General features: G+C 51.7%; 2 protein-coding genes across 2 annotated transcripts; both read left to right on the top strand.

Moving 5' to 3' along the window:
• Positions 1 to 1,567: 1,567 nt before the first annotated feature.
• Positions 1,568 to 11,519, top strand: LOC111157812 (keratin, type II cytoskeletal 75). Its single transcript, XM_022519473.1, has 9 exons — positions 1,568 to 2,065; positions 2,811 to 3,025; positions 3,978 to 4,038; positions 4,382 to 4,477; positions 5,318 to 5,482; positions 7,305 to 7,430; positions 7,573 to 7,793; positions 9,324 to 9,358; positions 11,281 to 11,519. Exons 1-9 carry the CDS (start codon positions 1,568 to 1,570, stop codon positions 11,517 to 11,519), a joined length of 1,656 nt encoding a protein of 551 aa, XP_022375181.1.
• A 2,138-nt stretch (positions 11,520 to 13,657) lies between these two features.
• On the top strand, positions 13,658 to 25,133 carry LOC111157811 (keratin, type II cytoskeletal 5-like). The gene is made up of 9 exons (XM_022519472.1): positions 13,658 to 14,137; positions 15,967 to 16,175; positions 18,676 to 18,736; positions 19,522 to 19,617; positions 21,663 to 21,827; positions 22,605 to 22,730; positions 23,417 to 23,637; positions 24,176 to 24,210; positions 24,931 to 25,133. Exons 1-9 carry the CDS (start codon positions 13,658 to 13,660, stop codon positions 25,131 to 25,133), a joined length of 1,596 nt encoding a protein of 531 aa, XP_022375180.1.
• Positions 25,134 to 25,951: the final 818 nt, after the last annotated feature.

The following is a 25,951-nucleotide window of genomic DNA, read 5'->3' as shown; positions in this document are numbered from 1 at the left end:
GCTGGGTACCACTGGTCTGTTGAATTTACCATTCAGGGACACAGTTTCCGGCAACTGAATATACTGCCATTCCTCTCTCACTTTGCTAGCTTTTGAAACCAGAGCAAGGAGCAAGCGGTCAGTAAGATAAAAGAAAACCTAACAATATCTCTGTTTGGCTCCCCCACCCCGGGGTAGAAGCAGTGGGGTGAGAGGAAAAGAAAGGGGAGACCAGAAGTTTGCAGGCTTCCTATTGGTTTCCACTGACGGGGATGTGGGCTCAGTCCACAAGACGAACAGGGAAAAACAAGACAAATTTCTTGGGCACCCTCCACTTAGTGCAACCCCCAGAGCTCTTAAGATCAAGACTGAAAGCCAGGGACCCCCGGCCTTCAGCCGGAGTGATCAGTCTGGGAAGTTTCTGGAATAAGGCAGCCTCAGATAGAGCCGGGAGGCAGTTTATGGTACATCACTTTTGTATAAATTAATGAACTTCAGTTCTGTCTTCCTATTCATACCACAAGCCTGTTACTAAAGAAAAAGAACGTGTATGGTGTTCGTTTCAAATCCCCACCAGACTTGCCACAGGGAGGGACATGCGGCTGGCTCTTCATTCATATGTGCTTGACGCACCAGAAGGAGAGAAATCTCCACAAACGCTTCCTCGGCATTCACACGTCCTAGGCATTGCAACAGTTGTTTTCCCACACGAATCCTCGTCACAAACCCCACTTTACAGATACCTGAACTGAGGCTCGGGGAAGGCTCCTGTGCAGCGCAGGGTCTCACGACGAGTAAGTGGGGCTGGGACTCAAACCCATCGCCCCACACTCACAGCTTCTCTCTGCAGCAGACAGACAGAGGGGCTGGTCCCGAGAGTCCTGTTGTGGAGCAGACAGGACATATGTGTGTGCATGGCCGCCCGCTCCAGGACATCAATTGTGACCTACACTGTAGAGAAGGAAGCTTATGAGGAAAACAAAGGAGCAATCAAAACTGGATGGTTTCCTAAGAAAGGTGAGTGTGAACCAGGATTTTTAGGACCTGGAAGGACAGCGTGGGGCAGGGGACACAGAGGGCACTTGGTGAGAAAAGGCTCAGGGGCAGGAAGCACAGGTGGGAAGAGGAAGGCCTGGGAAACAGGGAATCGTGGCACTTGTTTTGACACACGATGTTTGCCCAGGAGGGGGTGGGTCCCAGGCCTAAGGAAGCGGTTTAGAAATGAGGCGGTGTTTTTAGAGCCCATTAAGAGATGCATGATTAGGACATGACTGAAAGCAATTAGCGTGCTTCTCATTCGTCTGCTGATCAAGTTGCGACTGGAAAGGAGTTTCCACGTGGGGGAGGGATGCCAGGGAACCAACCAGTGGCCTTGACACCGTCCCGGAGGGGCGCTGAGCGTGAGCTCAGGGCTGGCGAATGCCCGGGGGATGCCATCAGAGGCCTCCCTCGGCAGCGCCCCACCCCTCCCGCAGGCCCATAAAAGCCAAGGCGGCCTTGGGCTCCCCAGGTGCCCCATCTTCTCCACCCCACCCCTGTCACACGCGCCCGTGTCAGGAGCTCTCCTCGCCAGCCTTGCTCAGCCACCATGTCCAGGCAGTCCAGCATCACTTTCCAGACCGGCAGCCGCAGGAGCTTCAGCGCGGCCTCGGCCACCACCCCAGCCACTGGCCGCTCCCGCTTCAGCTCGGTCTCCGTGGTCCGCTCTGCAGGCGGTGGTGCGGGGCTGGGCAGGATGAGCAGCGCTGGGGCTGGCTTCGGGAGCCGCAGCCTCTACAACCTGGGGGGCACCAGGCGGGTCTCCATTGGGGGGTGCGGCAGCAGCTTTCGAGGTGGCTTTGGTGGCAGGGCCAGCAGTGTGTTTGGGGTCAGCAGTGGATTTGGCTATGGGGGCACAGCCGGAGGAGGCTATGGAGCCTCCGGCTTCCCTGTTTGCCCGCCTGGAGGCATCCAAGAGGTCACCGTCAACCAGAGCCTCCTGACTCCCCTCAACCTGCAAATCGACCCCGCCATCCAGCGGGTGCGGAAAGAGGAGCGGGAGCAGATCAAGACCCTCAACAACAAGTTTGCCTCGTTCATCGACAAGGTGAGCTGGGGGGATGCATGTGTGCCATTGGAGTGGGGTGGCGGGAACGCTTGGAGAGGCCCTCTGCACGGACAGGGAGCAGTAAGGCAATGGCCTCCCTGTGGAAAAACACATCCACTCAACAAGTACCTTGCAAGTGGGGCCAGATGGCCCCACGGGACCTTGTGGAAAGTTCCTTCATCCTCCCTGGGAGCCATGCAGTTGGTTTAGTCAACACCGCGGGAAGAGCTACATTGTTCTCCATGGGAGGAGTTTCTACTGAGCCAACTAGCCTTACTCAGAGCAGGTGTTGTCAAGACACTCAACCCAAGAATAGAGTCTGCCCCTAGAGACCTCTAAGCCCACCACACCAGTTCTATGGAAGCCCCAGAGAACAGTGGGGCAGCGTCAAGGGCTTTCCCATTCTGATTTGGAGTGGTCACTTATATAGTTGACAGATGGGTATCAGGTGAAAGGCGGACTTTTCTTCTCTCCCTTATCAGTTGGAGTGTCTGGCACTGCCTCCCCAATTTCTCAAGATTTCATTCTCCCGGGGTGCCTGGTTGACTCAGTGGGTTAAAGCCTCTGCCTTCGGCTCAGGTCATGATCCCAGGGTCCTGGGATCCAAGCCCCAAGTCGGGCTCTCTGCTCAGCGGGGAGCCTGCTTCCCCTCCTCTCTCTGCCTGCCTCTCTGCCTACTTGTGATCTCTGTCTGTCAAATAAATAAATAAAATCTTTAAAAAAATTTCATTCTCCCTCCCTCCAGGTGAGGTTTCTGGAGCAGCAGAACAAGGTCTTGGAGACCAAGTGGGAGCTTCTTCAGGAGCAGGGCTCCAAGACGGTGAGGCAGAACCTGGAGCCTTTCTTTGATACCTACATCAATGACCTCCGCCGGCAGCTGGACAGCATCACCACGGAGAGGGGCAGGCTGGATGCTGAGCTGAGGAACATGCAAGACGTTGTGGAAGATTTCAAAGGGAGGTAAGGGGAAGACGGGCTGCTGGCCACACACAGTCGTCTCAGGACTCCTTTTTAATAGGACCAGCAAGGTGCAAAGCAGCAAATACCAGTGCCCACAGGGAGGTTTGGAACTTGGAGTCATTATCCCGTGATTGGAAGATAGCATGGCATAGAGTAACAAAGAGACTCGCATCTCACCCGTCGCTATTAACAAGAAGCCTATTCTGACCTGTCCACATGACCACAAAGGGATGTCTGCATCATCTAACATAACATGGCTATTCTGGAAAGCATGATACCATTTCACAGCCAGAATATTCCTTAACTCTGCTGGCACGGGCCCTATTATTGAGCTGGTGCATTCCCAGTGTAAATGAGGCAATCCTCCTGGGGGAGGCAAAATTTCATTGGCCATCATCCACGTTGCAGTAGGTGAGGTATCCAATAAAAAGGGTTGTCCCCCCTAACTCCTTAGCTGACTTACCCTTGGTTTCTGAATTAGAGCCACTCTTATTTACTGAAAGCATGCTGATCACACAGCTGCTCTGAGGCTCAGTGAAAAGACCTCACAATCTACCAGGAATGGTTTCCTTCCTGAACAAGCAAAATTTACCCCGCAGTTCCAGCAGCCACTAGAGGCAGGAACATTTTTTAAAGACTGCAATTGTGCATCTCTAAGAAGATGGAGTTGCATAAGTATGTATTTCTATTCCCATTAGTTCCATGCTCACCTTCTACTCTTACAAAAGGAATAATAAGAAGAAAAAACTGCTGGCAGAAGAAATGATTCCCCTTTTATAGAGGGAGAAATAGAGGTTAAGTGAATCACCCCAAGTCATACACAGGTCAGTGGAAGAGCTGGAAAGGATCTGAGGTCTCTTAACTCTTGCTACACCAGAAATGCTCCTCAGTCGGGGAAGAGTTCAACTGAACCCTTGCTCAACAGCACGCCCCCTCTCCTCTGTGCTTACAGGTACGAGGATGAAGTTAACAAGCGCACCGCTGCTGAGAATGAGTTTGTGGCCCTGAAGAAGGTGGGTGGAAATGTCTCTCAAAGGTGAAGATTCGAAACTGAATCTTGGAGTATGCAGTGACTTGACCCTTGAAATGGCACAGAACCCTTCAGAGTATCTGGAGAGCTCAAATCTGCCAAAATGCTCCCTCTGTATTTATGTTCCCCTGACCCTGCTAGGGTTTCTGTTAGCTCAGGAGACTCAAACCCCCAGTTCTCTACAATCACCCACCACAACCCCAAGCCCCAGATCCAGAGTTTACTAAAATCTAACCTGGAGGGGCCAGGGAGGAGTCTGCCCAACTTCTTCAGGACTCACTGCTTGGGGCCAGGTCTCAGAGGAGCATCCTGTGCTGTTGTTCTAGGATGTGGACTCAGCCTACATGAACAAGGTGGAACTGGAGGCCAAGGTCAACTCTCTGACTGATGAGATCAACTTCTTCCGGATGCTCTTTGAGGCCGTAAGAGCCTGCAAATGTTTTTGTCCCTCCTAGGTCTGCAGCCTGGGAAGAAAAGGATGCTGCAGAGAATGTCATCTTTATGGGGCCTCCATCTAGCATCTTGCCCAAGATGGTCCAAACTGGGGCTTGGGTGGTCATGGGCACCTGGGAGAACTGCTTGCAATCTTGCCACACTAAACCCTACTCCAGCTCTGAGGCTGCTTCCCCCACCCCTTGGCAGCAAAGACGGAGTGCTGATTCTTGAATCCCAGATCCCTGGGTAGCATTTCCAAGGAATCAAGACACACCTCTCCCTCTCCTCTCCCAGAAAAGTTCAGAAAAGGCAAGTTACCCCTCAGTTCAGGGTGCTTCTTGCCCTCTGAAGGTGCCTCCTTCTGGGCACTGCCACTCTGAAGGCAGAGACCTGGGTCTTTGAAGGAGAGAAAGAAGTAGGGAACGATGAAGTCACACTGTACAGGGGGAAGCAGGGTCCTAAAACTCACTGTATCCTAAAGAAGGCTTTTATGCTGGCATATGAATCAACATATGTCATATTCAACTCAATATAATTTGAACCAGAGAACACTGGCTCACCCTTCACACTCAGGGAAAATACACAGGTGGGTGTCTTGAGAAGCTATGCTGGGGCACACACCCTCATCGCACTGATCTGTGACCCGGAAACTTTTCTGGGATTGGCATTGGAGTCCCTAAATGGCTTCAAGTGCCCAGGGAAGGGCTGGAAGAATCCCTCCAAGGGAAGCCAAGAAGGGATTCCTGACCTAGACAGGTAGTTGGTCGTGTGATTTCAAGAACATTTCTTTTTATGCCTTGGTGATGCTGAATTTTCTGGCTCTACAGGAGCTATCCCAGATGCAGACCCAGGTCAGTGACACGTCTGTGGTCCTGTCCATGGACAACAACCGCAGCCTGGACCTGGACAGCATCATCGCCGAGGTCAAGGCCCAATACGAGGACATCGCCAACCGTAGCCGGGCCGAGGCCGAGTCCTGGTACCAGACCAAGGTGAGTGTAGGCACCTCTGTGATAGGTTCTGGGACTAGTGTTATCTGAAGCCCCGAATAATCATTTAACTATTAGCCATGAGCATCAGGGAATATAGGAGCATTTCTGTTTCTTTCAACATGGCAGAAGTGTCCGGTGCTATGAAAAGTCAACTTGAAATGGGTGTGGAAACCCAACCATACCCCTTACCATATGGTCAAGCAATGTTGGGTGCTCAGGTCAGCCCTTGTCCCCATATCACTTATGATCTGGTTGGGCCTGGGTGAGACTCCAAAACAACCAAGAAAGAGTCACAGAGCTATTTCTAAATGGCTTATTTATTCAACACACTTGTGTCAAGCAGCATTGCGGAGTTGTAAATAAATAAGCTGCAAACAGTTTATTTTTGATTAATAAAAAGCTTCCAAGAAGAGGTGGGTCTTCCTTGCATTTGGAAGCATCCAGGGACAATAGATGGCCAAGGACGGGGGAGGCATTTAAGGGAGAATAAGCAATCCTGCGGGGGCCAGAAGATAGAAATGAGGACTTTGCTGAGCAAAAGACTCTATCAAAAAAAGGGACATTGGGATGACCATTGAGAGCTACTGTCCAAAGTCACAGATGGCCAGAAGAAGGTTTGGCATTGGAGGTTGTAGGGACTGGATAGTCCAATCCATGAGATCACCTCTCTGCCCAATGCAGACCCCTCTCAGGGCCAGCTGTTCACCTACATGTGGCTTCCATCTTTTGCCCTGCTGTGCACACTGCCTTAGTCCCTACCACTGCAACATGGTAGGAAGGAAGAGGGTATCAGGTCCTGGGGTGCACAATGCAGAGGGACATCCCCCCTAGAGGCAGAGGCAGATGGTGAATGGAGGAGAGATGTGCCTAAGTTGAAATTTATAGTAGTTGAGATTTACAGTGAACATTTCCTTTTGTTGGTAGGGACTGTTGTTCCCTTAAACCATGTTTATCTAGAAATGGAGCCGCTGGGCCACCCAGCACTTTCAAAGCCAGACAGATCTTCACTTGGGCAGAGGCTCTTCTTCCCTGGGAAATGTGTGGGCTGGAGACAGGGGCGTTTGTTTCTCCTAAATGAGTGCATCCTGGATATGCCCCACTAGGTAGAGAGCTCCCTCAGATGGGGGATCCTGTTACAAAGTCTTCAGAACTGTGCCCCCTTCAGCCTGGCTCCATCCAACACCCCCAACACTGACGTCTGGAGAGCTACCAAAATTCATGGTCACATGGGTCTGGATGTATGTCCCGTGACCGGGATCCCTAAAGGACACTAACCAAGTCACCTTTTCTCCCCCACTCCCACCTGCCCAGAGCTCACCATGCTTCTTCCTGCCCCAGGGTCTTCACACAGACTATCTCCCCGATCTGGAATGTTTTCTCCCCAGCCTATCACTTAGATCACTCCTTCCCACCCTTCAGCACACAGCTCGAACACCTCTATCTCTGGAAGGACTTCCCTGAGCTCCTCCCCACAACTCCGTATCTGGGTCAGATTCCTTTGTTACACTACCCATTCATTTCCTAAGGGACATTCATCCCAGTTTGGAACTGTAAATTCAATAATTTTTCATTAACATCTATTTCCCCCAATAAACTGTAAGCATGGGTCTGATGATGCTGTCCGTGATACTCCCAAAGCCTGGCACGTGCCTGGCAGGTGGGTGGGACTAAGAAATACCACCAAAATGACTGAGCAAGGGAGTGCGTGAATGATCAGCGAATGGTTGGGCCTGCGGGTGGCCCTGAGGGCCAGGCTGTGCACATGGAGAGTACCCAGCCCAGGTGTTTGACAAGGAGACTCACTCTGCTCTGATTCCATCAGTACGAGGAGCTGCAGGTCACAGCCGGCCGGCACGGCGATGATCTTCGCAACACCAAACAAGAGATCTCTGAGATGAACCGGGTGATCCAGAGGCTGAGAGCCGAGATCGACAGCGTCAAGAAACAGGTAGAGTTTTGGCAGGGCCAAGAGCTCCTTGCACACTCATTTCTCCCGGGTCATCCTGCTATGCTTCTAGGACTCCTACCCAAGAAGCACCACACCCCCAGGGGTTGTCAGTTAGGCTCGTGGCTTCCTCCTTTTCTTATAGTGTTCCAGCCTGCAAACGGCCATTGCTGACGCAGAACAGCGTGGAGAGCTGGCCCTCAAGGATGCCCGGGCCAAGCTAGTGGACCTAGAGGAGGCCCTGCAGAAGGCCAAGCAGGACATGGCCCGGCTGCTGCGCGAGTACCAGGAGCTCATGAACGTCAAGCTGGCCCTGGACGTGGAGATCGCCACCTACCGCAAGCTGCTGGAGGGCGAGGAGTGCAGGTGAGGACAGATGCACCCCCTCTGTTCCAGCTGCGCAAGCATGCCTAAGGGCTCAGGTTGCTGTGGCCCCCTCTTCTCCTGGAATGCAGACAGACCTGGGCTATGAGAAAGAAAAAAAAAAAAAAGAACTAAAACAAGCAGGTGCAATTTCTTTCCAGGTTAGTAACTCATTATCAAATGCCATTATTTGAAGCACAACTGCTTCTCACACCCCATAAAAATCTACCATCTGATCAGCTCCTAAGTAATAAAATTCTATCAAAGGAGAAATTGTATTATGCAGCAGGTCTGGTATGAGAATAAACTGTCCCAGGATTTGGGCAGACAGGCCTACCACCAACTTGCTACGTAACCTCAGGAAAGCCAGTGTCCTTTCTCTGGTCCTCAGATTCTTTGTGATGGAATAAAGAGGCAAATCATCTGATCCCCAAAGTTCAGTGTTCTGCCGATTACTAGCTGTGTGACTGAGGGCAAATTACTTTACTTTTCTGTTCCTCACGTATGAAATGAGGCTAACCATGGTTTCCATCCTATATGTTATTAAGAGTGTTAAAATAAGGGGCACCTGGGTGGCTCAGTGGGTTAAGCCTCTGCCTTCGGCTCAGGTCATGATCCCAGGGTCTTGGGATGGAGCCCCGAGTCGGGCTCTCTGCTCAGCGGGAAGCCTGCTTCCTCCTCTCTCTCTGTCTGTCTCTCTGCCTACTTGTGATCTCTTTCTGTCAAATAAATGGATAAAATCTTTAAAAAAAAAAAGTGTTAAAATAAGGGAATACACATGAAGTCCTTAGAACATTTCACGATCCATAACAAGTGTCAAAAAATGCTAGTGATCATTCAGTTTTGTGGCCAAAGATATGGGCTTTGGAGCAAAGGGAGTCTGGCTTCAAATCTAGCTTTGTGAACACGGGCAATTAATTCACCTCTCTGAGCTTCGGTTTCCCCATCCACCAAATGGAGGTAGCGACACCTACTGAATGGGGTCATGAAGAGAATTAAGTGGCATAATGTGGGTAACAGGTATGTAGTCCTTTTTAATGTTCTAAGTATGTGTTTATGAATGAAGTCCAGCTCTGTCCTTAGCATGCGAAAGCAAAATTACTCTGGTTGCTACAATAATGGGCTGATTATTGTTATTGTTATGTTTATGACTCAGTCTCCTCTGCACACCTCTAATCACCCCAGGCACTGCCCCATGCCTGACAACGGTCCATTGTTGAGAGGGAAATCTTATTCCTTAAGGAGCCCTGCCTTTCCAGCCCACTCTAGTGTATGATTCCCTTTCATTTCCTCCAGGTGTCTACCTAGCTTGAACCTCCCCCCAAAAAAAATGTGTTTCTGAGATTACAGGTTTTCCTCCAGATTGTTATTTTTAATACTACTACTATTTAAATTATTTCAACCTCCACTCACAGCTGCAATAAAAATAATAGAGGGTTTTTCAATGTGCTTCATTACAAAAATGTGATTTTAAATGCCCACGAGCTGCTGGACGTAATAGTAACGTTCCTTCTCCCTCTTCCCCCTGATCAGGCTGAGCGGAGAGGGTGTTTCTCCTGTTAACATCTGTGAGTATGACGTCCTCTGTGTCAGTTCACGTGCATGTGGTTGGGGCAGGGAGGTGGCATCACGGGGGAGGGCAGAGGGCATGCACAAGACATGGGAGGGGACCCCCCTCAGACAGGGTTCATTTTGAGGTTTGAGGTCTTGAATTCTTTAAAAGGAGAGCCATATTAGGAGTCTTTTTCATTCTTCCTTTTTAATTTTTTTAGGAGAGAGTCTTTAATGTCCCACTTCTTACCTCTTTGCAAGGGACAGAGCACCAAAGGGAGGGTGAGCAGAGGTTTTCTGTGACCCCTCTGCATGGGTTTAGACCCACAGGTTCCGCCCCCCACCTCCCAGGACCCCACCCCTTTCTCACTGGAGGTGGAAGTCTAGATCAGACAAGAGCATTCACTACAGAGAGGATTTAGGAAAGCCTGCTGTGCCCTCAGCCTGTGGAGGGAGCCTCCACGCTGGGCCGAAGGGCATGGCCAGGAAGGCCACACCTTCCGGGAATGGTGTGGGGAGAAGCCCTGCCGCTCTAGTTTACAGAGTATAACAGCAGAAGGTCACCCAGGTTTTTCCAGGCAGCAAGAGCGCATAGGACAGGGCTGGTGGGTGCAGCTGCTCGGGAAGGGAGAGGTGGTAGTAAGCTGGTGCAACCCCATGCCACTAAGGGTGGAGGTCACTCACAGAGCTCACTGCTGGCATCATGAGGCCGACTGGGATGACTTTTCCAGCTTGCATCCTACAAGTGAGTTTGGTATTCCTGATATAGGATTCACAAAACCAACGATTATGTCAACTGATGACTCTAGAAGGCAGAGCTCTCTAAACTACCCAGCTGTCCTCCTTCACTGATATCCTTGTCTAGTGGCTCCCGAGACCCTTCAGAGCTAGTTTTGGGGATGGCTGCTGTAAGTTCTAACATTCCTTTTCTCTTGAAAGCGCATGAAAGTCCATGTTTGTTATCCAGGGCTGCCGCATTGCAGTACCACAAACTGGGGGGCTTCAGATAAGAGAAATGTACTGTGTCATGCTTCTGGAGAGTTCTCAGTGCTCCCTGCCCTGCATCATGCTGATCTCTGGCTCTGTGATCACATGGCCCTTTCCCTATGTGTCTGTCTTCATGTGGACGTCCTTCCTCTTCTTATAAGGACACGAGTTCTATTGGGTAGGGCCCTCCCTAATAATTGTATCTTAACTGGATTCCATCTGCAAGATCCCATTGCCAAATAAGGTTGCATTCACAGGTACTGGAAGTGAGGAATTCAACCTATTTTTTTTTTTTTGGAGGACACAGTTCATTCTGTAACCATCCATTTTTATTTCAGTTTCCCTTCTGAAGAGCCCAGTGTAGGGATTGCATGTTGAAGGTGATGCATGGTTATAAGAGCTAGAAAAAGAGCAGGTTGGGGAGCAGGGCAGAATGGAAGCAGAGTTGGCTGGCCAGTGGGTCATCTGTCACTTGGTCTAGCAAGATTACTCCAGCTCCATTCTGGGATTCAGTGTGCAGAGGCTGGGGACACCGAGGGAAATGTGTACGTGCCCCCCGGAAAGAAGAGAGAAGCCAGAGCCAGGCCCACAGAAGGAGAAGGGGACAGAGTGGCAGGGGAGTGTGAAGGGATCAAAGGGAAAGGCACATGGAATAGAATCGCTTCCTGAATGTAAGAAGTCTCCATTAAGTTCTGAAAAGAACAGCTAGGCGCCAAGTAGCAGAGAGGAAGCAGGAAGCCATTCCAGACAGGAAGAGTGGCCCAGGGAAGACCACCAGGCTGAGCACAGACAAGAGCTCCCACTAAGTGGGCGGGAAGCCTGGAAGGAGGCAAAACTCTGCCTGACCAGACAACCACATCCTCACCCCACAGACATGGGGGCACGGGCCCTGACACTCCAGGTCTCTTCTCTCCTGCCCTGGGTCTTGACTCTCTCTCTTCTCTTCTGGCAGCTGTGGTCACCTCCACTGTTTCCAGCGGCTACGGCGGCGGCGGCAGCCTTGGAGGCGGAAGTCTGGGTCTCAGTGGGGGCAGCGGCTACTCCTTTACCACCAGCGCTGGGCACAACCTGGGCTCAGGCCTGGGCAGCTCCAGCTTCAGCGCCAGTAGCAGCCGGGGCCTCGGGAACAGTGGCTCCAGTGTCAAGTTTGTCTCTACCACATCCTCCAGCCGGAAGAGCTACAAGCATTAAAAGCAGCCACCCCACTCCCCCATCCCTGCCCGGAAGCCTGCCCACTTGCTGACCTGGCCTGTCTATACTCACAGACACGATACCTGGGTCCTTCTCCTTCTTCTCCCCGGCCCATCTGTGCTGCCAGGAAGCAAGCCTGGCGTCCTGGCTAAACCCCATTCCCCAGCTTAAGCTAGCCTCTGCCCTCCTGACAGTCCCCAGAGTGCCCCCCCACCGCCCTCTCTGTGCCAATGCCCTCCCTCTCTCAACATTTACATATGGCTTATCTTGCGGAGACCACCCCCCTTCAACTCCTCCTTCTTCCTCCCCACCTTCCAGATGCAAAGATGGGGAGTGGGTGTTTCCCAGGCCATCTCAATGCCAGGTTGGCAGCCCACCTGTCCCACGATGCTTATAAGCTACCTGCTGGGAGTGAGAGCTCTCTCTCTTCCCTCCCGGGGATGCGTCTATTAAATGCATGTGTAATGTGTTTGGTGTCCAGCCCTCTGTCTGGCGTGGTTATGCAGCACAGAACGCTTCTCCTCCTCCCCAGGCCACAAAGAGCCCAGGGCACATCAGATCTTCCTCACTTCGCTCAGAATGAAGAATGCTAGGCTGGGGAGATGGAGGGATGGAGGGAGGCCGACTGCCAGCCAGACTCCAGGCTGGTGTTTCTGCCCACTTCCTCTTGCCTCTTGTTGGAATGCCTTCTTTGAGAAGCCCGAGCCCCTGGGCAGCTCTGTCTGTCCTCCCAACTCTGTATGTCATTCAGGGTGATACCATCCCCTCCCAAACACAGACAGTTTTCTAAGGACACTGACGTAGGGTGGGCAGCCCAGCCCTTCTCCAGCAAAGGGGCTGATTGTTCCCTGACAGCTTCAAACTTGCAGACCTGAGCAAAGAAATAACAGGCCAGGAGAGGAGTTAAAAGTCAGCCCTGGGGGCAATGCTTTCAGCAAGCAGAGGAGCCGCTGAGACCCATAATTGCAGGGGGCAGTGAGGCATCCAGGAAGCTCCCACATTCCTGAGTTTATAGTCTCCAGAACCCCTCCCATAAGGCAAGAGCCTGGCATCACCCGGACTGGGGACCGCTCACGTGGGTTTAGAGGAAGTGGGCTCAGCGCTCAGGACCTGGTAGGAACCAGAAACTAGGACCAGGACTCTGAACCATAACCAACCAGATGCCATGCAGGAAGCTAAGTGACAGGCGGGGAGAGGCCATGAACAGAGAGAAGATGAGTATAAAACCAGGGGCTAAAGGCTGGGAGGGGTGGCAGGAAGGAGAGAATTGAAACAGTGGGTAATCATTAAATGCCCCTGGTCCCCAGGGACAAGAGGAATAGAAGGGATAGGAATTTTGAGAAAAATCCTGAGTCTGCCACCCTCAACAAACCACATCTCCTCCACCAGCATCAGGTGCAAAGATCCTGTGGTCAGACCACTGCACCCTAACATCAGCCCAGCACCCACTAGCCATGCGATCGCGGCCAAGTCTCACAACAACTCTATGCCTCAGTAGCTTCATGAGCAAAACAAGAGTAATAATAGCTACATCATGGTGCTGCATGAAGATTAAATGAGAAGACAGGTGAAAAGCAGCTACCTATCATAGCTGCTCAATAAACGTTGACAACTATTACTCTCCTCCTTACCCTCACCAAGTCATTATGTGAATTGAATGACATAATGCTTGCAGCTGACCTGCCTCATGGTCTGGCAAAGACTGAGTCCTCAGTAAATGAGGTTTCTCTTCTTTTCCCAGCAACAGGAAGGGCATAATCCAGTACTTGGGTTCAGAGTCCAAGACCTAGGAATCCAAAGAGAGGAACAGCTTAGGAAGAGTGGGAGTGCCTGCCGTGTGAGCCTGAGAACCTGGGTGGGCGGAGGGCTCAGGACCCACGCCTGCCCCGGGCCCGAATCCCCAGGCCTGGTCCTGTCCTGGGTAGGGTGTTCCCCGTGATGATTAGGGGGCAGGAAAATGGGTGCTGGCCAGACATGCCATTGAGGTGAACTCAACAGAGTGGTCTTTGATCTTCTCCGGCCAAGCCCAGTTCTTGAAAGGGATAAAAGTCAAGGAGAGTCTGGGACAGCTAGACTTGGAAGGCTCCTCATCCCTTTGACACTTGTGCTCCTCTGACTCTCTGACACCAGCTCCCACCATGACCCAACGATCTTCTGTCACCATCAAGTCAGGAGGCACTCGGAACTTCAGTGCTTCCTCGGCCAGCCTCCTCCCAGGCTGCCGGCCAAGCTTCAGCTCTGTCTCTGTGTCCCAGGGTGGGAAGAGCTTTGGGGGCAGCTGTGTGGGTGGCTTCGGGACAAGGAGCCTCCACAGCTTCGGGGGTAGCAAAAGAATCTCCATCAGTGGAGGCTACCGCTGTAGCCGGGCCAGTGGTGGAGGTGCCGGCTATGGGCTGGGGCTTGGAGGCATGGGCTACAGGGCCGGGGGAGCCTTCGGCGGGTATGGATTTGGAGGTGGGATGATGTCTGGCTCCGGGGGCATCCAGGAGGTCACTGTCAACCAAAGCCTCCTGACCCCCCTCCACCTGGAGATCGATCCCTCCCTCCAGCGGGTGCGAAAGGAGGAAAGGGAGCAGATCAAGACCCTCAACAACAAGTTCGCCTCCTTCATTGACAAGGTGAGAGGCAAGTGGGATCCCCACCAGAAAAGCAGCAGGTGATTGGGGTATCTCTACTTTCTGTGCTTTTCTGAGGTCACCTGGGACTTGCCCAGGACCTGTAATCCTGAGGGCTTGAAAGACTGCTGACTTGGTGAAAGGAGTGGTTTCCCACCTTGTTGAGGTGGGAGCAGAAAAATGTTCATCTCCACACTCCAGAGCTGTCTGACCTACTGCAAGGCCATTGCTCTTTTGATGGATAATGAATGTGTACTCAAGTCAGACAGCAAAAAGGGATCATTTTGAAGGCAAAGGAATGAAGGAATGAAAGGTTATGAGAAGCGTGCTGGGGTCACTTTTTCCTGCAGTTAATAGGGGCAAGTCCTCCTGTGGTGACTTCCCTGGTGACTTGGGTATGTCGGGGAAGCTGAGTGGTTGACAAGGGGCCGGCTTTCCCACTTTTCTTCTAGTGAGAGCTGACCTGTGATGTCAGCCCCGAGGACGCCTGTGGAATGACCTTGTCCTCCTAGGGATTTCCCCAGGTCTGGGAAGAGAAGCTTTTCTCTTCTGTTCTGCCACTGGTTCCCCCGTGAGCTTGTTGCTTTGTCTGGGAAGAACAAATTCAATGATATGACTTGTTCTGGCTCCATATATGAGACCTGGAAAGAAGAGTGCTAGACTCTTCCAACCTAGATTCTAGTGCTAGGAGAACATCCCCTAACTTCTTGGGCCTTGGTTGGGTTGGACAGATAGACTCCACGGTGACTCTGCAGGTCTAACAGGCTATGGAATGTCTCATCCATATCTACGAATATGCCAGTCTAACCAAAGGGACCGTTGAGCAACGGGTTCTTCCATTTGATCATCCATGTCACCCCATTTGGCCTGGTATTTGCACCAACAGATGTGAGGTTTCCAGGAGACTGACTCTGAGAGGAAAAGGCAGGCTCTCCTTTGCTTGGTTCATCTGGAAAGGATGTGGGGAAAAGGAGATGTGATAACGAGGGACTTGAGGCCGGGATTACCCCTCTTCTTTTAACAACAGAGAAGAAAGGTAGGCAGGGCAAGAGGGGCATTTGTTAAAGGCCCTCTGGAGGCACACTGCCATCTCCAAAGTTATGGAGGCTCCTTCATTGCTTCATTCGGAGGCTGTGTGTCATTCCAAGGGACCCCAAAAGAAAGAATTTGCATAAGGAGAAAGGTTTTGCATACTCCCAAGGCTGCCTCCCAGATGCAGGAGCAGATAGATGAGTACAACTCAAGCAAACCAGACTAGTAGCACAAGATCACAAGGGACCCAAGAGAGCAGAGGATGCTTCCTAGGTCACACAGCAGGCCAAAGACATGGCTGGCATTGTGGCCAGGTCCCCCAGTGCAACTTTAGAGTGACCCATTTCGGCATTCCTGGACTGTATGGACAACTGAGTCCAGGTTCTAGATCTAGAGAAATCATGTGGGAAAAGAAATGGACAGACTAAATTTTCTGCCAAGAACTTCTTACCCATTTAATGGGAATCAAAATCCCACCCAGCCAGATGACAGTGGAGTGTTTTTTCCATCAGCATTGTTTGGTGGATGCAGATGGTTTCTAGCCCCTCTGGTCCCAGTCCTCCTTAATTCTCCCACCTCCTACTTAAGCCACTGCCTGTCTCCCAGGCCCATTTCATCCACATTTGTGTGGTTCTCTATGTTCCAGGCTCCTTCCAGGATGACGACAAGGGGGAGACTGCCACCTGGGCTCCAAGCTCCTAGAGAGCCTCCCTGCATTGTTGGGGGGCCCTGTGTCGCAGAGCCCTCTGGGAGGCTGCTGCAGGGCAGCCCTCATGGTCTCTCCCCTCCGGTCTGGGCAGGTGCGGTTCCTGGAGCAGCAGAACAAGGTCCTGGAGACCAAATGGAGCCTCCTGCAGGAGCATAAAACCACCAGGGCCAACATCGAGCCCATGTTTGAAGCCTACATCAGCAACCTGAGACGGCAGCTGGACTGCCTGGGTGGCGAGCGGACACGGCTGGAGACGGAGTTGAAGAACATGCAGGACGTGGTGGAAGACTTTAAGAACAAGTGAGTAGACGCTCAGCCAGCTCCGGCAAGGGCCCTGCCCCGAGGGTCCTGGGGAGGCCCTGTTCTCTGAAAGTGTCCAGTCTAGTGGAGCAGTGGGATGCACACTCAGGGCAACGAGGCAGAATCAGATAAAGAACTGGGACCCTGTGGTCAAGAACAATGAGGCTTTGGGGAGAGGTGGGGCTAGAGATGATGATGACCTGCACGGGCACCAAGAGTGGGTTTTGCACAACCACCGTGTGAACTCTGCAGATGGGGGCAGTGAGGCTTGGAGACAGCCCCTGACTTAGCCAACGTTGTGCAGGTGGCAACTCATGAGTTCAGAATCAAACCCATAAACTCTCACTCTCACATCTGTTCAACTCAGCCCCATTGCTAACTCACATGAGGGCACACACTCATCCCAGCCTTGGCCAAGGCCAGGAACAAAGCAAAAGGAGACAGATTTGCTGCCTTCTCTGCGGAACCACACACACACCCAGCCCACTAAACATGATGGCATGCTTTTGCCTATAGATTCAAGCAGCTTCTTACTTCTGTTGTTTTAATTTATGTCTAATGCTCTTGGTCGAAACAAAATAAGGGAGTTGATAAGGAGTTTCGGTTATAGTTTGTATAATGTTATGAGAATTCAGGTTTGAGATTAATTTAAATGGTAGCCACCACACACCTGTGGCTGTTTAAATTTTAATTAATTAAAATTAAATAAAACTTAAACATTAGTTCCTCAGTCACACTAGACCCATTTCAAGGGCTCAGTTGCTACATGTGTCTGATGGGGCCCAGACTGGATATAGATATAGAACATTTCCGTTGCTGCAGGAAGTTCTGTTGGGCAGCACTATGGAATCTTGGCTCCACTACTTACTAACTGAATGACCTCAGACTCCCTGAACCCTAGTTCCTTTGTCTGTTAAAGAGCATATTAATAGTGTCCACCCTGTAGGGTTTGAGAATATTATATCAAAATTTGCATGTGAAATACTTGGTAGGGTGTCCAGTGCCTAGTAATTTTTTAAATAAGTGTTAGCTATTTTTATTATAGGGATGACTGTGTATTTAATGATGCAGACACAGGCAAGAGAAACAAGGATAATTTATAATATGTATGCAACATGGAGTAACAGTGTTTCAGTCTAAGAAGTCTTCCTGGAGGAAGAGACTTAACACTCAAGGTGGAGAAAGACAGAGGCACCAGGGAGGACTATGGGGGGATCAGTTGAAGAGTATGTCCTGGTTAATGGACAGTGATATTCCTGGGGCAGGGACCTTAAAAGACCCATGCAGGAGGAGGGACTGTGAGACAGAAAACACAGAAGGTGAGGACAGTTACATGGAGTTGGGGGAGGAGAAGATTCAGATTTTATTAAAAGGCAGCACAAGGAAACAATAAGGAAAACCACATCTGCTCTGGAGAAGAAACAGTACTGAAGATTCAGTGGCAGGAAAGGGCTTTTCTCGATCCTACTGGACAGTGGAGGCAACACAATATACTTAGTGTATATACTTATATATACACTATGTATATATACCACATATACTTAGTATATATACCACATATACTTAGTGTGGGGTAGTACTTGGTGGTTTAAAAAATAATAATAACAAGCCATTCAGAGGTGAAAAAGAGCCTCTGAAAGGTTAAGCGACCTGACCCAGTTTACTCTCCTGGGAGGAAGAAGAGACAAAGCCCAAATCCCAACCACCCAGAGCTGCTAAGAGGGTAGGACTCGTTGATGCTTAGGAGGGTTGGGGAGGAAATGGGTCACCTAGAGCAGAAGGGAAGCTTCCTTCCCAGAGCTCCGTGAGCAAAAGTGCACCTCCTCATGCCCCTAGGGGGCAGGAGGGGAGAAGGGCTGCTGTCTAGGGGCAAATTAAAGAATGAGAAGCCTGGGCAGAGGGGGAGGGAGGACCCCTATTAGCCTGAGGATGGTTCCCTCTCTATGGTTCGGTTTAGCTAAGACCAGTGCCGCAAGACAATGTGAGGGTACCACGGGGTGCAGGAGCCAGCCAAGGCCTGGGACTGTCTGCCTCGGGCCAGACCACTCCTGTGTTCCTTCCTTCTGTTTGGCTTGGGGTAACACCAGGGGAAAAAGGAAGGCTGCTGGCCCCCTTATGGAGACATCAGCACTCTATGGAGCAAAGCCTTGAGAAAGACAACCTCAGAAGGAATGAGGGTGGTTCTGCTTTACTGTTGTTTTAGGCTTGAGTTGTATTTGGACAGAAATGGTTGTGTGATTGATGGGGCATGGGGGAATACATGTACAGTTGCTCACTTTCCATGGTTTTCCTGGAGACCCACACCGCCTACCCCCCCATGGCCCCCACTGTTGGACCTCACTCCCAGAAACCTGCTCCTAACACCCATCTGCTTTTTTGTATTGATTTATGATTGGCCTACAATAGGAGATTCATTTCAGGTGTCCAACATACTGATTCCATATTTTTATATATTATACAATTATACAATTGACAATCCACTTCTTGATCCTTCCCACAGGTATGAGGAAGAAATCAACAGACGTACAGTGGCAGAGAATGAGTTTGTGGTGCTCAAGAAGGTGAGGTGACAGAGTCGCTCCCTCCTGGCTCCCAGGCCCAAGGAGCCCCTTCTGGGAGTGACGCCACTGAAGCCAGCGACCTGGCACCTTTTAATTCATGTAGTTGATCTTTGAAGCAGGTTTTACTCTAGAAGTGCAAAAACTCAGGTTCAGGGAGGTTAAGTAAGTGGTCCAAGTTTACCCAGAAAATCAGAAGTGAGTCACGATCTGGGACTCCAGAGTCCAGGCTATAAATCATGACACCAACCTCTCCCCACATGGAGTCCCTGCAGGGAGAAATGAGCAAAATGGGCCCTGTGCTGAGCTAAGGCTCAGTCAGGCTCAGAAGGACAGGGGCAGGACAGGGAATGGCTCCATGGAGTGGTGGGCCTTCCTACTGAGCAGGGTCAGGCAGAGGGAGGGGAGAGCAGCTGGGGAGGGAGAACGGAGCAGCCCTGTGTGCAGCCTAGGAAGGGGCTGAGAGTGTGAGGAGGAGGGCCCGGGGAGAGGCTGGGAGAACCCTGGGCAGCCGAAACCCACGGACCCAGGATGGTATTGACCTCACCAGTGCAGGTGACCTAAGATCTATCCATGTAACACGAGCTAGGGAGCAGGTGAGCATTCCCTGACAGCCCTAGTCCCCACATGGTCTTCGCCCCCTTGCAAGTTCCACTCCAAAGCCTGGAACAGAGAAATGCTCTCATCCCATCCCTGGGCGCTAACGTTCTCCAGCCTAGCTCTCAGCCAGATGGGCTGGCTGCCGCATCAGGGATGGGCCTCAGAGTGATAGCATGTTCTGTGCCCAGGATGTGGACGCTGCCTACATGAACAAGGTGGAGCTGGAGGCCAAGGTGGATGCCTTGATGGATGAAATCAACTTCCTGAGAGCTTTCTATGATGCGGTAAGCAGTGTCAGGGGCTGGGGGCCTAGGCTGGGCACACAGGCTGCCGGCTCCTTCCCTCATCTCCTCTCTGCTCCCCACCCTGTCCCCAGGTTGGAATTCATGGAGCATATGCTGTTTTCCCTACCAAGGAACAAAATGAGTTTCCCTAGAGCAGCTGGGGGGTCAGGCAAGATATTCACCTTGACCACTTGGACCATGCATGTGCTATTGGTTAGGCAGAAAACAAAGCAAAACAAAACAACAACAACAAAAACAAAACAAAACAAAAAACTCCTGTTGATGAATTGCACGTGCTTTCCAGAGACATCGCTGGGCATCCTGGCTCACCCAAACCCAGCACAAATTTACCAGATACTCTTCCTAGAGTGGCTGCAGAATGATGCCATTTCACAAACCAAGTGGCAATTAGTGAACCCTCGGGTGCTTTTAAAAGCACCAAGGGCAGATGTCCAGCTCTCCTGAAGACACGTATCATTTGCAACTCCATATGCCAGACACTGTCCTTGGGGCTGCAGGGGCAGTGCTGAGCAGACACAACAAAGTCCCTAAGTTCTTAGAGCTTCTATTACAGTGGAGCAGCACAGAGAGGATGGGATAACTATGCCATTTCAGGCATAGTTGGGCTGATGGAGAGAAACAGGGAACGGTGACAGGCAGGAGGTGGGTGACAGCTGACAAGAAATGGGAAGAAATGAGGATTCAGGAATGCCAAGAGGAGGTCAAGGTGGCTGGAGGAGAGTGGTCAAGATGGCGTGAGAGGTGCATTGTGTGCCCCCCAGTAGGCCTGATAAGGACAGGTGATATGCCCATGCATGGTGTATGTTTGGGGCCCAACAGAAGTGGGTTATGTTCCGGGAGCAGGAGCATGGGCTCCATGGCTTTGGACAGGTGCAGTGACCACCTGCCACCCACATAGGGACAAAAAAAAAAAAAAAAGGCATCATTTTTCTCTGCTTGTTCACTACAAATGCTGACAGCTGTAAGCATGTGGGCTGAGACAACCCCCCAAGTTAGACTAGGTCAGCTACCAGGAAAACTATGTAGGAAAAACACATTGCAAAACAACAACAAAATAATAATTGCTTGAAGCAGGGAATGCATGAACCAATCCTTAATAAACAAAGGAAAGGAATATTTTTACTTAGATTTGTGCTGTGGACCAGGGATTCTCAAGTTTTAAAGTGCGTCAGAATCTTCTAGACCACGTGTTAAAATACCAGTTCTGATTCGGTGAATCTAGGGTAGGAGCCAAAATATTGCACTTCTAACGAGTTCCCAGGTAATGCTATTGCTGTTGCTGGTCTCAGGATCCAGCATCCTTAGTGGTGGAACCGACACCTTAGATGATTCTGGAAAGTGATCAATAACAAATAATTTGTGGTTTACTGTTTCAAAAACAGTGTTATGTAGACATGAATTGGTTTAATCCTTGCAGAAAGCATGTGAAACAGTGCTAGGACCAGCCCCCCTGAGACTCAGAGAAGTGATCTAACCCAGACTCCAATGCTTTGCTCTGGTGCCCTTTCTGCTGTCTTGAGCTGATTTCCATTTCCCATCCCTGAGGAACAGGGAGGAGCCAAGTTGGGAAACAGGATTGAGGTACAGCAGAGCTTTCTGGCTCCTTGTAACTCAGTTTTCTGTCACAAGAGGATTTCTTTATTTGGTGTGAAGGGTTGTGTTTTCTCAGAACCTGAGACAGCCCAGCACTGACAGGTCACAGCAAGGTGCACTCCCTTGATAGCGGCAGTGACTGCTGGAGGATGCCGGCTAGAGTTCCCTGTGCGGCTGCTCCCCACATGCAGATGAGCTGATGATCAAGTCCGGGTGTAAACTCAGTGACCTCCCTAATGTCCTTCCCAGCCCTTTGGGCCAATACAGAGGACTGCACCCCAACAGTGCAAGTAAGGTCCTTGACACCAATGTCTGTTTCCTGGGCCTGGCCACTATCTCCCAATACACACACACACACACACACACACACAAACACACACACACACACACACACACCCTGCTTCAGCTGTTTTGTTTGGCCCCCAACACAGGAGCTGGCTCAGCTTCAGGCCCAGATCTCAGAAACCTCCGTGGTCCTGTCCATGGACAACAACCGCAAGCTGGACCTGGACAGCATCATCTCTGAGGTCAAGGCCCAGTACGAGGATATTGCCAACCGTAGCCGGGCTGAGGCCGAGTCCTGGTACCAGACCAAGGTGAGGTGTCAAGGTCAAGTCCATGGAAGTCTTAGAGAACTGGGATTTCAAGGGCAAATTAGGTAAGAGCCTTGTCCTGTCAGGTGTCCTGTTCAGATGCCCTTTCAAAGGGATATGAGTTCAGCCTGAGTTTACCCTCTGTCAGAAGCACCCCTTGGGCAGCACCATCAGGATCCCGGGGCAGCAACCAGATGAAGTAGGAGGTGGTCAGTCCTCTGCAAGGGGGAGGATGGACACACCTGAAATGCCCTATAGAGGCCAGCAAGGGACAGCTAGACAGCACCAGCCAGCAGGACCCAGAGAGGGAAGGTAGGAACTAGAGCAAGGCTCAGCCTCCTGGATCCGGAGAAGGGAGGTACAGCGGGCAGTGGCTGAGGGGCTGGGAGCAAATCCAGGGTCGACATGGGCTACACAATGAGATTTTCAGATTAGAGAAAACACTCTGAGCGGGGGAGCCACAAATATGAAAGAGCTTAAAAATCAGAGAGTGAAAAGCACCCCTGCGTGCTGCTGAGCTCATGAGGAAAAGATAACCTGATACAGAGGGGGAAGGATGAGAGACCAGACACAGGGCGGGTCCAGCTGTGGGGTAGGGTCAGCGGGCATGGAGGGGGCAGAGCCGAGAGACAGTGCAGATGGAATCTGATGGAAGGCAGCAGTGGGGACAAAGGTAGGCACTTCCAAGCAGCACCCTAGAAGACTGTCGGGCCCTGGGAAGCCACAGCCATCTTGCCTCTGGCCTGACCACGCACTCCCCACCCCACCACGTCCCCCCAGTACGAGGAGCTGCAGCGGTCAGCCGGCCGGCATGGGGATGACCTCCGCACCACCAAGATGGAGATCTCCGAGCTGAACCGTGTGATGCAGAGGCTGCGCTCTGAGATTGATAACCTGAAGAAGCAGGTAGGGCTGAGCTCCCAGCAGACATCCCACCCGTGCCCCTGCCCACTGGCGGACCTGGGCCTGGTCCAAATGCTGCCCATGCAGAAAGAAACCTCCCCAGATGAGGGACCATCCAGGATTGTGACTGTGCTGTCTCCCGCCCTACCAGGGAGGTCAGGACGTTCTTTCTGAAATCTGCCCATCAGTTGCTCCTCAACAGAAGGGTCTGCCCTCTGGGGACATACAAGGCAAAACTATGCAGAGAAGTGCAGCATCAGAAAGGGCCATCCCCCCAAAATCATTTTCTCCCTTATGGTTAAGTCTCAAATTATCCAAGGAGGACAGAAATTAATCTTTTATTTATTTATTTATTTATTTATTTATTTATCTTTATTTGACAGAGAGAGAGATCACAAGTAGGCAGAGAGGCAGGCAGAGGGAGAGGGGGAAGCAGGCTCCCTGCTGAGCAGAGAGCCCAATACGGGACTCAATCCCAGGACCCTGAGATCATGGCCTGAGCTGAAGTTAGAGGCTTAACCCATGAGCCACCCAGGTGCCCTGATTAATCTTATTTTTAAAGATGATGAAACTCCAAGTTCCTTTGCATAAATCCATTTCAGGAAATTCTCCCATATGTTTAACCTTAAATGCACATCTTACTCCGTTCTCTGGGGGCGACCTTACAAAATCCCCTGTGCCCCTGGCAGTGTGCCACTCTCCAGAACGCCATTGCCGATGCGGAGCAGCGCGGGGAGCTGGCCCTCAAGGACGCCAAGAACAAGCTGGCCGAGCTGGAGGACGCCCTGCAGAAGGCCAAGCAGGACATGGCTCGGCAGCTGCGCGAGTACCAGGAGCTCATGAACGTCAAGCTGGCCCTGGACATCGAGATCGCCACCTACCGCAAGCTGCTGGAGGGCGAGGAGTGCAGGTGGGGGGCTTTCCCCGACCATGGCTGCTCAAGAACCTTGGCTCCCACCGTGGCTCAAACAGATGCCACAGACACCAAGAGCCCCAGTGTCAGGCCCCAGAAGAAATTCCAAAGGCAGAAACAGAGTTAAGATGCAGCCTTTCCCCAGAGGCACCCTATAGTCTCAGCCTCTCCCACCAATGCTACTGGACCCGGGGCAGAGGATCGGGGTGATGATGTCAGGCAGAGGTGGCCCAAGACTACTTGGAAGGCCACTGGCAGAGCCATTCCTACCCAGCCCCCAGGCTACACTGGGGATGGGCCACTGGGGCTCTGTGCTTGCTGGAGATGCCTACAATCAAAGTGTCCCTCTCCACCTAGCAAACACGCATCCCTCTCCCCATTTCTATGTATTTTGATTTGGTCTCTCTTCTAGATTCCCCTCGCAGGTTCATATTAGCTAGATGAAAGTGACAGCTGGAGACACAAGAGCCCAGGGCTCTTCAACTTCTCAGCAAATGAAATGTCTCTTTCTCTCCCCTCTTCCCCCCCACAACAGACTCACTGGGGAAGGTGTCGGACCCGTGAATATCTGTGAGTAAATGTCTTGGGATAATAAAAAAGTGGGCATTGAAACAGAAGCAATAGCATCACTAACAACAAGGTGTTGGGGATAGATGTGGGCAGAGATGTCATTAAGACAGAGAGGGGAGGTCAACGAGGCATCTTCGAATGTTTGACAGGCTGTGGGGAGCTGTGTCCCATGGTAGTGAGCTCCCTGTCACTGAATGTAGTTAAGTGGACACTAAAAACCATTGCATCTCGGTGATATGTCAGAACGATTGCAGTTGGGGGACACCCACCCAGGTGACCCTCCGGCCTCTTCCATTATGGGAGCCTATGCTCCTGCCCAGCACACGAGGCCTTGTGCTCCATCCAGTACAAGAACCCTGTACAGCCGAGAAATGGACACAGCAAGTATGACCCTGGACTTGCCACCTGATGTCTCTGCACCCCCATTCTCCCTCTGGAAAGTAGAGGTGATGGTAGTAATGGGTGTTCTCTCGGCCTGATGAGACCAACATGGTCACAGCTGTGAAAGTGCTTTGAAAAGTGCAACATCCTCTACAGACGCTCAGGAGGGGGGGGCAGCATGTCACGGGGATGGCGAGTCCATGCCCACCCTCTCAGACCCCGGCCCCTGGGTCCAGGACATTCCTGTTCTGGGGGCAGGGCGGGGAGCCCCCCCCCAGGGAGGGAGCTCCTGGGGACCCAGAGGAGCCTACCAACATGCCCTGTGCCTTGTCTCCACAGCCGTGGTCTCCTCCAGCGGGGGCACTGGCTACAACTCAGGCGGCGGCCTCTGCATGTCAGGAGGCGGCAGCTACAGCAGCAGCCTGGGCTACAGCTCCGGGGGCGGTTTCAGTTCCACCAGCAGCCGCAACATGAGCGGCAACAGCTCCAGCATGCGCATCATCTCCAAGACGTCGTCCACCAAGAAGAGTTACAGGAGCTAAAGGGCCCCACCCTCCAGGCTCCCGCCTCCAGACTCCCCTGATCCCCCACCCTAAGGCCTGCCGCTTTGCTGATGCCACATGCACAGAATCAACAGCAGGAGGCGTGGGAAGTGGCCTTTGAGTTCTAAGATCATCTTGTCCATCCCTCTGCCTCCAGATGCGTCCCCACAGGGATACCCCCCGCCCTTGCTCCTTATCCCAGGGCCCTCCAGGGGCCCCAGGCATCCACTTCAACTAACGCCCACTCAACTCCTCTGTGCCAAGACCTGGGCTAGGACTTTGCCCGTCGGCAGCTCCCAGAGCTGGAGCACCGTAGGGTCATCCTCCCTACCAGAGCCAGATCCATGCCATCCAAAGTCCTTTATGGGGGAGGAAGGAGCTTAGAATTGACCTTGGTGCCCCCAAAGAGGTTGCGTGTAGTATAGACTAGAGTTCCCACGCATGTGCTCTCTCGCCGCAAACAAGATCCTTTCCTGCAAGCCCCTCCAACCAGGGAAGTCTGCAAATCTAAGCAGGATGTTGTGTCCTCACTTCCTCCCGTCTTGTCCCTTGCTGGGCCCCCAGCCACTTCCCCTGACCACTCTCCCACCATCAGAATATTGGAATAAGGAATCAACACCCTTTGAAATATGACCAACTCAATTATTCATACTAGAATAGAATGATTTTTATCAAGAAGGCAAAAGTTCTCCATGGCCTGGGGCTACACTCCGTGATAGTTCATAGCCGAATTCCTTTCAATTCTGCCTCATTTAGGCCACTATTAGAATTAGCATCCCACGCAGAACCGCCCTACTGCTGAGTGGGAGGGAGGCAGG

Source organism: Enhydra lutris, unplaced genomic scaffold (genome assembly GCF_002288905.1).
Source record: "Enhydra lutris kenyoni isolate GAN:26980312 unplaced genomic scaffold, ASM228890v2 scaffoldscaffold56, whole genome shotgun sequence".
NCBI lineage: Eukaryota > Metazoa > Chordata > Mammalia > Carnivora > Mustelidae > Enhydra > Enhydra lutris.
Note: the sequence above shows the minus strand (reverse complement) of the source record. Positions and strands in the feature narration are given on the sequence as shown.